This window comes from Mercenaria mercenaria, chromosome 10 (assembly GCF_021730395.1).
Source record: "Mercenaria mercenaria strain notata chromosome 10, MADL_Memer_1, whole genome shotgun sequence".
Taxonomy (NCBI): domain Eukaryota; kingdom Metazoa; phylum Mollusca; class Bivalvia; order Venerida; family Veneridae; genus Mercenaria; species Mercenaria mercenaria.
In genome coordinates this window covers 60,347,966-60,361,884 of record NC_069370.1, presented here as the reverse complement: position 1 = coordinate 60,361,884, position 13,919 = coordinate 60,347,966, and the positions used below count along the sequence as shown (strand labels likewise).

Below are 13,919 nucleotides of genomic sequence, written 5' to 3'. Positions count from 1 at the left end.
ACTATCAGCTGACTGAACATGTTCATGTGTACTATAAACTTAAGATAATTATATGCAAAATCGTAACTGCATTTCCATTAACTTTTATATATTGAATTCGTTCTTGCTATATACTGGTTTCGAAGCAGTTTCCGTCATAAAATGAAGGTTTTTAAAATATCTTTTTTCTTGAACGTTTCAGTTCCGTAAAATGCTCCCAAAGAGAACACCTTAGCGCTTCTGCTTTACGAAAACATAAATATCAATAGTGTCTAGCCCACGTGATAACACACAGAGGGGCTCCAAAAGGGGTGAATAAATAGAGCTGAATCGGTTGACTACAGCAGCAGTTTCCGTCATCAATTTTTGTTTTAATATTTATGTACATTTTTACAGTGAAAACGACTAGAAAAGCACCATCCGTGTTTTTTTAATCTTTCTGGTGAAGTTAATTGATACAATTTTAAGAAGTTTGAAGGTTCAGGTGTTAAATTAGGCTTGTTGAAAATAGGAGGTAATATTTTTTTGTTAGGATTTTTTTTTACATTATATTGGAGGTTAAATTAATAACACAGTGTTCAAGGTTTAATACATTTCATTTAACTCTGTTGTGGGAAAGATAAAGGTAAATGCATTTTTTTCAAGAACTTAAGCATGAAGACGGCCATTTAAATTTTGTGTACTCTTTGTTTACTGTAACTTAATGAATACCATAGTAGTGAATTATGAGGTCGTTATTTTTTTGTTGATACATTGTTGGCTTATTTTGATGTAGAAGTACTTTTGGGTTAACTCAGGATAATTTGTACTATTTTTAAGAAAAACTTCATTGACCTTGTTGATTTAAGTAATTGTGAGTGGTCTCCCCTTGTTATATGTTTCACATATAAGGAAATCATTAAACAGGCTGGTAACATTGCCCGATCGGGCTTATGACACAAAAAGTAATATTTCTTGAAAAATAATGAAGATATTTCTTCCAAACTTGGTCCATTTGTTAAGCATAACAAATGATACAAATTAGAATAAAAATAACTTTGTTGCCTTCAGTTTTGGTAGAATTATTTCCCCTTTTCAGATTTTTATGACGCATAATCTTTGAAGTCCAAAAAAACAATGTTCTAATGCTAAGTTTAAAACAAAAAAGGGTTAAATGGCTTTCTAATCCTCAAATTATTGCGCTAGTACATGAATGTAAGCATTTTACTCTGCTTTCACTTACAACATTATAGAGAAATGTTAGTCCTAAAAAAATTGCTCATACATCTGCACTAGAAACAAAGTATTTACCCTAAATATATAGAATAAAGGTATTGGCGCACAAGTTTGGAGCACTAGAAAGCCATTGAACCCTTTTCTGTTTTAAACATTGCATTAAAACATAATATTTTTGGACTTCAAAAATTATGCATCATAAAAATCTGAAAAAGGGAAGTAATTCTAACCAAACTGAAGGCAACAAAGTTATTTCTATCTTGATAAGCATTATATGTAATGCTAAATAAATGGACCAAGTTTGAAAGAAATATCTTCATTATTTGTCAAGAAATATTACCTTTTGTGTCATAAGCCCGATCGGGCAATGTTACCAGCCTGTTAAATGTATAGATTGAGCCTAACCGTATATTACACACACAATGCGTGTGTATATCCATATACGTGTACATTGATGTGACACAAATGATATGTGCATGATAGTGATAATAATATGTCTAATATTCAGGTAAATTGTTTATATGCCAACATTTTTCTCAAATTTAACAGCGGGGTTTTTTTGCCTTTAACTTCTGTCATCATACTCATGAAATAGTTATTAAATTTACAAAAGCATTCAGTACTCACACATAGAGCTTGAAATTAAAAGTTAGGTCGAGATATTGTGGTTGAGATTTTATTACTTGTACAGAGATGGATACATGTAGGACCTGTTTTGTTGCCACCATTTTGAAGGTTTTGCCAGTGAGTTCTGTAAATTTGCCCTGTCAGCAGGGCCTCAGAAATTTTGAAAACTCAATCAGCCAGAGACAAAATCACATCCTACAGCACTTCAACTGGCGCTACCCCATCCATTGTTTTATAGTACTGTATTTGTCATAGAGTAAAAAAATTAGTGAGAATGCATTAAAAATGATTTACCGATTAAACAATGATAAAGATCATGAAGAATATGAATTATCGCTTGAGATGGGGAGGTGTACAGGGACATGCTAACATGGGAATTTTGTTGAGCTACATGTATATAGCTGTAGGTGTGTTTTGTTGTATATTTTTGATATTTTCCAGTCGAGAAATGGCTCGTTCTATGCAACATTTTATTCACAAAAAGTGTGAATTGATAATTCTTACGTCTGACATCATCGTAACTGAATTACTGTTTTAAGCTTTGAAATGAAATATTATTAATTGCCATGACTAGATTACGAATGTCATCTAACATGTTAAACATTGTTATTGGGTGGTAGCAACACTTTAATTGCCTACATTTTTAAAATACGAGTAATAATTCTTGAGTGATAGATCAGGGGAATGTCTCACAGGGGAACTTTGAAAATGGAGGAAATAAAACTACATTATATATATTTCCGACTCCTGTCTGAACGGAAAGTATAAAAATAGAATATCAAACATTCTGTATAAAAAATCGCACATCTTGGACAGGCATCTGGCTGTCCAGCTTATATTTGGAAAATGTGTGTTGCTAAGTTTATCTGGTAAAAATTTTCAGTCTTTTTCACGAAAAGTAATATATAGATCTGATATAAATATTTAAATGTCACTGATTACCACACTGGACATCTCAATGCCCGATCATGGACAAATAACCTTGTTGGAAAAAATAACCACGATGAAAATGGATATCTTGATTTTTTTCATTTATAAGTCATTCCTTGTCAATCAGCTTGATAGTTTTGTTAAGGAATGGTCATGGCTTACATTTACAACTTCTGGTTTGAAAATGATAGTTAACTTTTAAGAAATTCCCTAAAGTGAAGTATTATGTCCATCCGTCAATAAGCAATTTCGTGTCTGCTCTGTTACTCTAGAACCCCTTGAAGGATTTCAGAGAAACTTATCATAAATGTGCACCACATTTAGACGGCATGCAGACTGCAAGTTTTAGATGGCTTTTTTCAAGGACAATGTCATACTTAGGGTTTAAAGGTCATATGACTTTGTTTCGTGTCTGCTCTGTAACTCTTGAACCCTTTGAAGGATTTCAAAGAAACTTGACACAAATGTTCACCATACTGAGATAACGTGCAGAGCACATGTTTTTGGTCAAGGTCATACCTTCAAATGTATATTGCCCCTTATTGCAGTGCTCTTGTAACATCATTGAATGAATGAGTTTCAATTTAAAACCTGGTCTGAGCCATACATTTTTTGCCATAGGGTCAAGGTCTGAGGTCAGACTCATGACTTAGTAAGGAATGACAATATGGCAATTACACATTAATGTTTATTGTATCAGTCTGTTATTTTCTGAACAGCATGATTGGGTGCAGAATAGGACATTAACCCCTTTTCAAACAGAAAATGATGGCATGATGCAAAGTTTGAAAACCTGGTTTTCATGGAATTTCCATGTTTCTTGTTTATCTTTCAGAGATACACGCCCCTGTTGGTAGAGATAGAACTCCAGCTACAATAATCACTTCACAATGGTAATTATCCATAGGGTATAATTTATATAGAGAATAACAGGCCATTATCTTTTGATATCAGTTATATCAAGTGAGATTAATCTTGGTATTTTTTTATGCAATAGGAGCGGAAAAATGTGCAGTCCGATACAGGACTCAAACCTGCGACCTTCTGTTTGCAAGTCAGATGGTCACAGGTTCGAGTCCTGTATTGGGCTGAACATTTAAAACAATTAACATTATGTAACTCATTAACTGAAAAATGTAAACCCATCATGAGGGGCATATGTGTTTTACAAACAGCTCTTGATAGGAATTGTTTACCACCAGTTTTGTTCTCTTGCATTCAATGGTTATCCAGTGTCTAATAGCTCTGTGTATACACCATGGCAAGCAAATATTGTCAGTCAACCTTTGTGACTAGTGCAGACCAAGATCAGCCAGCACATCGCTATTCAGTAAGTAAATTTTCAGTGAACACCCCTTTGATAAACAAGTGGTACTGCACAAATCAAAAGATGGACCAGTCCATTTTAGAAACGTAGCTGGGTAAAGGTTAAAAAGGATCTTCAAATATTTTATAGATATTGTTACTGGATAGTAGATGAGCTATATATATATATTTTAGTACAGGAGGGAATGATCTGAAGGTCACATTTAAAATAATGGCAGTCAAAATGCTTTTTATAGTAATTACATAAAAGGCAAATCGAAATTTCTTGTTTTCCTCAGACAGTACAACTCAACATTTAAGAAATGACTTTAAACAATACCGTATCCCATCTTATTCACAAAACCAAAAAGAATGCTTGCAGATTGCTTTGTCATTGTCATAAGTTCTGCCATCTTGTAAAAGCAAAGCCTTTTACAGGCAACTTCAGAAGCAATACAATGTATATCTCAAAGCTCAGATTACTCAGATGACCGATCCAGGGTCATCATGACCCTCTTGTAAAAGCAAAGCCTTTTATAGTCGACCTCAGAAGCAAAATACAAGACTATATCTGTCAAACTTAACATAAACATACATAACTTTACTTGTAGAATGAAGAGATACCAAGTGGTAACTTTGAAGAGTCAGTGCATTCTGATGCAGGTCGGGCTGATGGTATGTGATATAATTATGTTTTCTAGCTTACTAGAGCATAACAGTCTCAAAATGAGTTCTTGTGAATACTACTGTCCGGGACTACCCATTCATCGTTAATTGCATGCTCCCTGGAGGAGTGGAGGCAGGGGTAAACTAATAGAAATGTATCAATAAGTGCGTATATTGAATGTACCATGCCCAGCTGAGGAGATCTGGCCCTTAGTAATGCTTAGGTGTGCTGTGTCATGCCACAAACATTAATTCACACCTTTTGGATGTATGCAAGTATTGAGTATTATGCCGACTTGAGGTTAGAGTTAGGTTTAACCTATATTTAATAGTGTACATTAAATGCACAGCCCGCCCGCTTAGCTCAGTAGGGAGAGCATTGGTCTACGGATCGCAGGGTCGCTGGTTCGATCCCCGGGCGGGGCGCATGTTCTCCGTGACGATTTGATAAAAGACATTGTGTCTGACATCATTCGTCCTCCACCTCTGATAATTCATGTGGGGAAGTCGGCTGTTACTTGCGGAGAACAGGTTTGTACTGGAACAGAATCCAGGAACACTGGTTAGGCTAACTGCCCGCCGTTACATGACTGAAATACTGTTGAAAAACGGCGTTAAACCCAAAACAAACAAACAAACATTAAATGCACATGTACATTCAGTATGGGAGAATTTATAATGCCTTCCTGTTTCTTGCACAATGTATCACTGGGAATTAAACATTTTTAGCTCTACTATTCATAGAATAGTAGAGCTATTGGACTCGCCCATGCGTTGGCATCCGCATTGGCGTCTGCGTCCCGATTTGGTTTAGTTTTTGTATGTAAGCTGGTATCTCAGCAATCACTTGTAGGAATGGATTGAAACTTCACACACTTATTCACTGTGATAAACTGACTTACATTGCACAGGTTCCATAACTCTATTTTGCTTGTTTACAAAAGTATGCCCCTTTTTCGACGTAGAATTTTTTGGTTAAGGTTTTGTATGTAAGCTGGTATCTCAATACTCACTAATTGGGATGGATTGAAGCTTCACACTCTTGTTCACTGTCATGATCTGACATGCACAAAGCAGGTCCCATAACTTTATTTTGCTTTTTTTACAAAATTATGCCCCTTTTTCAACATAGGAATTTTTGGTTCAGTTTTTGTATGTAAGCTGGTATCTCAGTATCCACTAATGGGAAAAGATTGAAACTTCACACACTTGTTCACTGTCATGATATGACATGCAGTGCAAAGGGTCAATAACTCAACTTTGCATTTTACAAAATTATGCCCCTTTTTCAACTTAAGAGTTTTGGGTTAAATTCTTATATGTAAGCTGGTATCTCAGTACCCACTAATGGGAATGGATTGAAACTTCACACACTTGTCCACTGTCATGAACTGATAAGCATTTTGCAGGTTCCATAACCCTATTTTGCTTTTTTACTAAATTATGCCCCTTTTTCGACTTCCATATTCATTCAATTGACAAGGCTGTTGAATAGTCAAGCGTTGCTGGCCTCTGACAGCTCTTGTTAAACAGCTTGATAGGTGGGACTATTTTCAGGGAGAAATACATAGAAATTAAAGAAGAAATTACAAAAATATATTAACAAAATGCTGAAAAATAATCAGATCAGGATTTCAGTAATGTCCTCAGTTTTCAATTTAGTATATAATTATCTACATTCAGTTATAGGTTTTATGTTAGTTTAGGGGGTATATAGGAGTTGTATTGTAGTCATGCAGTCAATTGGTCAGTCCCTTGCAAAACATTGCGGAGCAAACTAATTCAGGAGAAACGTAGTACACATGAATACCATGAGGTGTAGGTGTGCATGACAAATCTTTATTTGGGGTGAACAAAGGTGAGATGCTCAGAGGCCCCAATCTCCACAAAAAAATTGTAAAGTGAACTACTTTCGTATTTTAAAAGGGACTCAAATGAAGCTTCATACATGTGTAGATGTGCATGGCAAATTCTTCTCTTGGATGGGAAATAGGGTTCATTCTCTATGTAAAAACTTTATGGAGCAGATTTTAAAGGGATTCCAATTTCATACATATTGTCACCATGAAGTTTGTCACCATGAAGTTGACATATTTTTCTGTGATAGACAAAGATGGAGGTCCAGATGCCCCTATCTCACCTCTGTAAAAATTCTATGGAGCAAACAGCTTCTACATTTTGAAGGGATTCCAGTGAAACTTCATGCACTGGATCACCATGAAGTGTACTTTGTCTGTGATAATTATATTTATACCCCCACAAAATGAAGTTTTGGGTGGGGGGGTATATAGGAGTGCGCTTGTCGGTCGGTCTGTCGGTCCGTTGATTTTCATGGTTTCCGGATGATAACTCATGGAAGGCTTAACCTATTTAAATAATTTTTGGTACACTGGTGTAACATCAGAAAATACAAGTCAAGTTCGACTTTGGGCTCAGTAGGTCAAAGGTCAAGGTCACAGTGACTCGAAACAGTTAAACAGTTTCCGGATGATAACTTGAGAGCACTTGGGTCTAGGATTATAATTTTTGTACACAGGTATAACATGATAAAATACAGGTCAAGTTTGACTTTGTGGTCAGTTGGTCAAAGGTCACAGCGACCCTGAACAGTAAAACGGTTTCCGGATATCTTAAGAATGCTTGGGCCTAGGATCATAAAGTTTTGGTACACAGGTGTAACATCATGAAATACAGGTCAAGTTTGACTTTGAGGTCAGTAGGTCAAAGGTCAAGGTCACAGTGGCTCGGAACAGTGAAAAGGTTTCCGGATGGTAACTTGAGAATGCTTGGGTCTAGGATCATAATTTTTTGTACACAGATGTAACATGGTAAAATACAGGTCAAGTTCAACTTTGAAGGCAGTAGGTCAAAGGTTAAGGTCACAATGACATGAAACAGTTAAACAGTTTCCGGATAATAACTTTAGAACGCTTGGGTCTAGGATCATGACAATTGATAAGGAAGTTGGTTATGACCAGCAGATGACCCCTTATGAATTTTAAGTCAGTAGGTCACAGCTCAAGGTCACAGTAACCTGGAACATTTAAAACGGTTTTTGGACAATAACTTTAGAACACTTTGGACTAGGATCATGAAACTTAATAGGGAAGTTGGTCATGACCAGCAGATGACCCCTGTTGATTTTTAGTTCCAAAGGTCAAAGGTCAGAGTGACCGGAACATTTAAACTTTTTCGGGACAATAACTTGAGAATGCTTGGGCCAAGGATTATGAAACTTCATAGGGAGGTTGATCATGACCAGCAGATGACCTATATTGGTTTTGAGGTCAGTAGGTCAAAGGTCAAGCAAGTTCGGCCTTGACTTTGGTTTAGTTTTGTGACTAGACTATATTGTGGGGGTATAATTGGTCACTCCTGTGATAACTCTAGTTTTTTTGTGTGGGGGAGGTGGGGGGGGGGGAAAGGGGGATTGGAGGAAGATAGGAGCCTATCGGACTGCATCTCTCTGCTGTAAGAAGTTTGTGTTAGGATTTGTCTTTAAAGAAATTAGGTATACTGTAACAGTTAAACTGTAATTAGTATTTTGTTTTTCCTATTTATAGACATTTCAAAAGTTTTGCTCTCACCCAGCACAACAGATGAGTCATGTTTCAATTTGGAGAACACAAAGGTAAGTTTTCTTTATTCTTGCATAAAAACTACTTTTTTCACTGGATCCACCCATGTATAAACGGGAGAAAAATCATGTGCAAACAAGGCAATTCACGTGCTGTTAATACATGATTTTTATTTTTGAAATGCTTTGCCAGGGACGTATGTATGTATTTCTGCGCAGACTGATATTTGGCATCTGCATCTTGTTTCTTCCATAATAACCTCTTCTTGTAACATTATAGATACAATGTAATCCATAGTATGTTTAGCTGTATCAGTTTCCAACCCCCCATCAATGTACGCACTAGCTTCTCTTAGAGTTTACTCCCTTTACAAAGCGTCTGTTCAGTTATTGTAAATAACTGTGAATAAATAAGTATCGCGTGTAACTTGTGCTATTGCCCGTTTTTAGGTATTATATTAATGATTTTTGTTAGTATCAGTCAGTTTGTTTTTACCTGATTGTTGGCAGAATTCATATAATAAACCTCGAAAGCTAGTCACTAGCTTCGTACTCATCCGTACTCTGTTTTTTCGTACTCAAAATAATTCGAATGTAAAGTTGTTATTCTTAAAATAATTGTGTTCCTGTTTATCAAATTTTTTAGTTATATGCAAAATTATGTGTAATGTAACGTTTGTAATAACTAAAAATAAAAATAAGATGCTCAAAAACCTTCAAATCACGCTTTTAGTAGTGTTGTTGTTATGTGTGCCCCGGTTATGGATATTTAAAACATGGTTACCGTATCCAAGAACAACAAGAATGGTAAATAAAAAATGTACCGGAATCGTCAAGTCATCACATATGAAAACAATGCATTTAGTCGTCGTGTAATGTTTTTTTATGCAAGAATAGCGACAATACACGTTTGTTTTGTGTATTAACGCCTGCAGAAGCCCTTGGGATATGTTTGTGACCTCGACCTTCGGTCTCGGTCACAAACAATCCCACGGGCTTCTGCAGACGTTAATACACAAAAAAACGTGTATTATCCCTACATTGGTAAATTTTAGTAACTTTGTTTTTCTGTTGAAACAATCATACAGCAGAAAACACTTTGTTACGATTGAACAAATAAACATAATGCAAAGTATATATCATAAACAAGAATGTAATGTTATTAACCAGGCAATTTCATATTAGCCTTGTTTTTTGTCCATAGGTTGTTGTATTGGCCAAAGGCTAGCCAATACCACTGCCAGAGGACAAATAACTAGTCAAATATGAAATCTCCTGATTAATGGTAAGTTTATTTTTAAACTTTTGAACATTGGCGGTGACACCATTAGAACTCCTGAGTTACCTTTCGGTTGTTATACATGTTGAAGATCGAAAACTGTGTTTTAAGCATTAACATTTAAGCAAGTAAAACAGAATGGGTTGTAAGTAGTTACTGTATGTGTGAATAATTTTGAGAGATATATGCCATGACATAATCACTTTTTTTTAATCAGCAATAACTGGAACTTACTGTATTTATTTTCTCTAGTGATTATATTACCGTGAGTATATTACCATTTGAGATGTGATAGAAACTGCCGCAGGCAACGAGACACAAAATTGTACACATATGTGTTGATCACCAATCACATATTATATACCCAATGCCTTGTTTTATTCTTGCAGTTAGTTCACATTCATCCATTTCCCAGCATGTGAATCACTGTTATTATTGCACAAATAATCCACACTATCTAAATGTCTCTTTAAGATAAGTCCCATCCTTTCAATTAAACTGAGTTTCGCATACTTTCTCAATATTTATTTCCTTGAAAATTGTCAGACTTATGGCAGGAACTTGTTTGTACACAATATTGATTATATAAAAAACACCGAAGTGTTGTGTAATCACACAACAATATTGATTAAGCTGAAAGTATCGTTATAATCTACAGAACAATATGTATCAACATCTTACGTCCACTCAGTCTTACTTAGTTATATTACATGAACATGTTACCTATTTTTGTTGAAAATGTTAGAACTAATGTAATGTATAATTCTTATGTAAAAACAAAATGGCATCATTTAAAAATCTGACAGAAGTGACTTCTCTGTATTGGCCCTCTATTTTGAACCAGTCAGAATACTTGAATTTCGTTTTGGCCCTGTATTCAAATATTGGTCCTGCTTTTATCATATTGGCTCAGTTATGCTTTGAATTAGCTCTACCGGTTTCATATGATGTGCACAATAGATCTAATACAGTGTATAATATTGTAAAGTTGAATAATAATGAGCATTATTCATCTCCCACCTCAGATTTCATGTGTACAAGTTGGCAGCTACTTATGAAGCACATTTTACTATAGGAAAAAATCCAGGAACACTGGTTAGGTTAAATGTCCCCATTACATAACTGAAATACTGTTTCAAAATGGCACTAAACTTAAAACAAACAAAAAGATTGATGTTTTCAAAAACTTTTCTTGTTAATTTATAGATCTGTTTCACAAGACATGGAATATGGATCATAGATAGTGGAGATAATACAAAGACAACACTTCTTCATGCTGCTGCTGGCTTTGGTGATATAGAATCTGTAAGATACCTTCTAGAGCAAGATGTAGATGTTAATATTACAGATGAAAGGTTTGTCTTAAGATGTCTACATTTAAAGTCCAATATTCTTGAATGTCTGTGAGTTATAATTTGTTCAAGATATTAAGCTCAATTTCCTTTCTGAATCATTTAAAAGTTGACCATAAAAAAGTACAGGGAGAAATGTTGTCTTGAAATTCATTTACTTCCTCAAGTTTAATTATAAGTCATCTTCAGTATTCAACAGGGGAAACTCTCTATTTGGGAAATGAATTCATGGCTTTTCACTGGATCCTCAATGTAAAAGTTGTCACAAAATGTAAAACCTTCTGCTCATTTTGGAATCAGAATCACTTTTTTTAGCTCACCTGTCACATAGTGACAAGGTGAGCTTTTGTGATCACCCTTCGTCCGTCGTCTGTCCGTCTGTCCGTCAACAATTTCTTGTCTGCATGATAGTGGTTTCATTTATGATTTTATTTTAACCAAACTTGCACACAACTTGTATCACCATAAGATCTCGGTTCCTTTCTTGAACTGGCCAGATCCCATTATGGGTTTCAGAGTTATGGCCCCTGAAAGGGCCAAAATTAGCTATTTTGACCTTGTCTGCACAATAGCAGCTTTATCTATGATTTGATTTTTACCAAACTGGCACACAACTTGTAAAACCATAAGATCTTGGTTCCTTTCTTGAACTGGTGAGATTCCTTTATGGGTTCTAGAGTTATGGCCCCTGAAAGGGCCAAAATTAGCTATTTTGACCTTGTCTGCACAATAGCAGCTTCATTTATGCTTTGAATTTAATCAAACTTGCACAAAACTTGTGTCACCATAAGATCTCAGTTCCTTTCTTGAACTGGCTAGATCCCATAATGGGTTCCAGAGTTATGGCCCCTGAAAGGGCCAAAATTAGCTATTTTGACCTTGTCTGCACAATAGCAGCTTCATTTATGATTTGATTTTAACCAAACTTGCACACAACTTGTATCACCACAAGGTCTTGGTTCCTTTCTTGAACTGGCCAAATTCCCTCATGGGTTCCAGAGTTATGGCCCCTTAAAGGTCCAAAATTGGCTATTTTGGCTTTTGCAGCCATATAGAGACATCATTTATGGTTGTATTTGATACAAACTTCCAAAATATCTTCAACAACAATAAATCTTAGATTCCATGACAAATCAGATCCAATCGTAGGTTCCAGAGTTATTTTATATCTGATTACCTCCCCTGATTGTAATCAAAATGGATTTATATCAGTAAGTACTTATAGGACTTATTTGAAATTTCATAATTGTCATTAGTTGGACTGAGACAATCAGGGTAGATAACTATGGACTGATTTTATGTCAAATTACCTCCCTTTATTTCAAATTAAAATGGGTATATCTCCGTAACTAATGACGATACTGATCTGAAATTTCATTTATGTCAACAGATTTATTTGGCAGAGCCTTCTTTTGTTCACTTACAATATTTTTTTTTTTTAATTACTTCCCTTTTACGTTACTATAAATAGCTTATTTTTAGTAACTTTTTTATTATTGGCCGTAGGGAAAAACCGAGACCACTTTTCTGTGGTACAACATGGATGGTACCTCCAATTTTTAGGTGCATTTTTACATATCTGTACCGTGTAAGAATTGTTTTTTCTTTTTGGTTAAATTTCTTCCCTTTGTTGTCCCTGTCCTTTGGACTTAAATATTTTTACTGAGGACCTTCTTGTCCTCAAGTGCAATGATAACAGGTGAGCGATATAGGGCCAGCATGGTCCTCTTGTTGTCGCTTGCTTCAAAAGTCCCTGTGCATTAGAATATACATGGTATCATTAGATGAAACATGCCATGCTTACTTAGTTATTTATCTAAATTTCCGTCATTCAAGCAGACTTAATAAAATTTTTATTTTACATTTTTGTTTAGGACTTTCAAAGCTGCCTGAAAATGATACTTAAATTCCCTATTGAAAAATTAAGGTATATATTTAATATGCTTTGCAATCAAAATTATGGGAGTGTCAGTCATGTGAAGTATAGGCATATTATACAAATGTGATCTGACAGCAGTGATATTCTTTAAATAAAACTAAATTTTTAGAAAGATGCAAGGGAATTATCTAGATGGGAAATAATTGTTTACATGTATTCTGATTGCCATAACTTTACTATATCAGTTTTTAGCTCACCTGTCACGTAGTGACAAGGTGAGCTTTCATGATCGCGCTTCGTCCATCCGTAGATCATCCGTTCACAGTTTCTTGTGAACACGATAAGAGACCACAGTTTGCAGTCAATTTTACTCAAAACTTGCACACAACTTGTATTGGCATATTATTTCAGTTCCTTTCGAGAACTGGCCAGATCCCATCATGAGTTCCAAAGTTATGGCCCCTTAAAGGGCCAAAATTTACTATTTTTGGCTTGTGGACACTATAGAGACCACATTTTGCAATCAACTTTGATCAAAATAGCACACAATTTGTATAGACATAATATCTCGGTTCCTTTCGAAAACTGGCCAGATCCCATCATGGGTTCCAGAGTTATTGCCCTTTAAAGGGCCAAAATTTGCTGTTTTTGGCTTGTGAATACGATAGAGACCACATTTTGCAATCAACTTTAATCAAACTTGCACACAACTTGTATCGGCATATTATTTCGGTTCCTTTCGAAAACTGGCCAGATCCCATCATGGGTTCCAGAGTTATTGCCCCTTAAAGGGCCAAGATTTGCTGTTTTTGGCTTGTGAACACGATAGAGACCACATTTTGCAATCAACTTTAATCAAACTTGCACACAAGTTGTATAGGCATAATATCTCGGTTCCTTTCGAAAACTGGCCAGATCCCATCATGGGTTCCAGAGTTATGGCCCCTTAAAGGGCCAAAATCTGCTGTTTTTGGCTTGTGAACACGATAGAGACCACATTTTGCAATCAACTTTAATCAAACTTGCACACAAGTTGTATAGGCATAATATCTCGGTTCCTTTCGAAAACTGGCCAGATCCCATCATGGGTTTTAGAGTTATGGCCCCTTA

General features: G+C 35.5%; 1 protein-coding gene across 6 annotated transcripts in view; it reads left to right on the top strand.

Annotated features, from left to right (window-relative positions):
* Positions 1 to 495: 495 nt before the first annotated feature.
* LOC128559956 (poly [ADP-ribose] polymerase tankyrase-2-like) overlaps positions 496 to 13,919 on the top strand; it is a 74,164-nt gene continuing 60,740 nt past the window's right edge. For 4 of the 6 annotated variants that reach the window (XM_053553207.1, XM_053553206.1, XM_053553203.1 and 1 more), the window contains exons 1-5: positions 496 to 604; positions 3,587 to 3,644; positions 4,668 to 4,731; positions 8,286 to 8,353; positions 10,785 to 10,933. In XM_053553207.1, the coding sequence (XP_053409182.1) occupies positions 3,642 to 3,644; positions 4,668 to 4,731; positions 8,286 to 8,353; positions 10,785 to 10,933 (284 nt within the window). In that variant the 5' untranslated portion in view covers positions 496 to 604; positions 3,587 to 3,641. Of the gene's footprint in view, positions 605 to 633; positions 710 to 1,534; positions 1,703 to 3,586; positions 3,645 to 4,667; positions 4,732 to 8,285; positions 8,354 to 10,784; positions 10,934 to 13,919 lie in introns of those variants that run through there. The other 2 variants (XM_053553205.1, XM_053553204.1) reach the window with 2 other exon arrangements.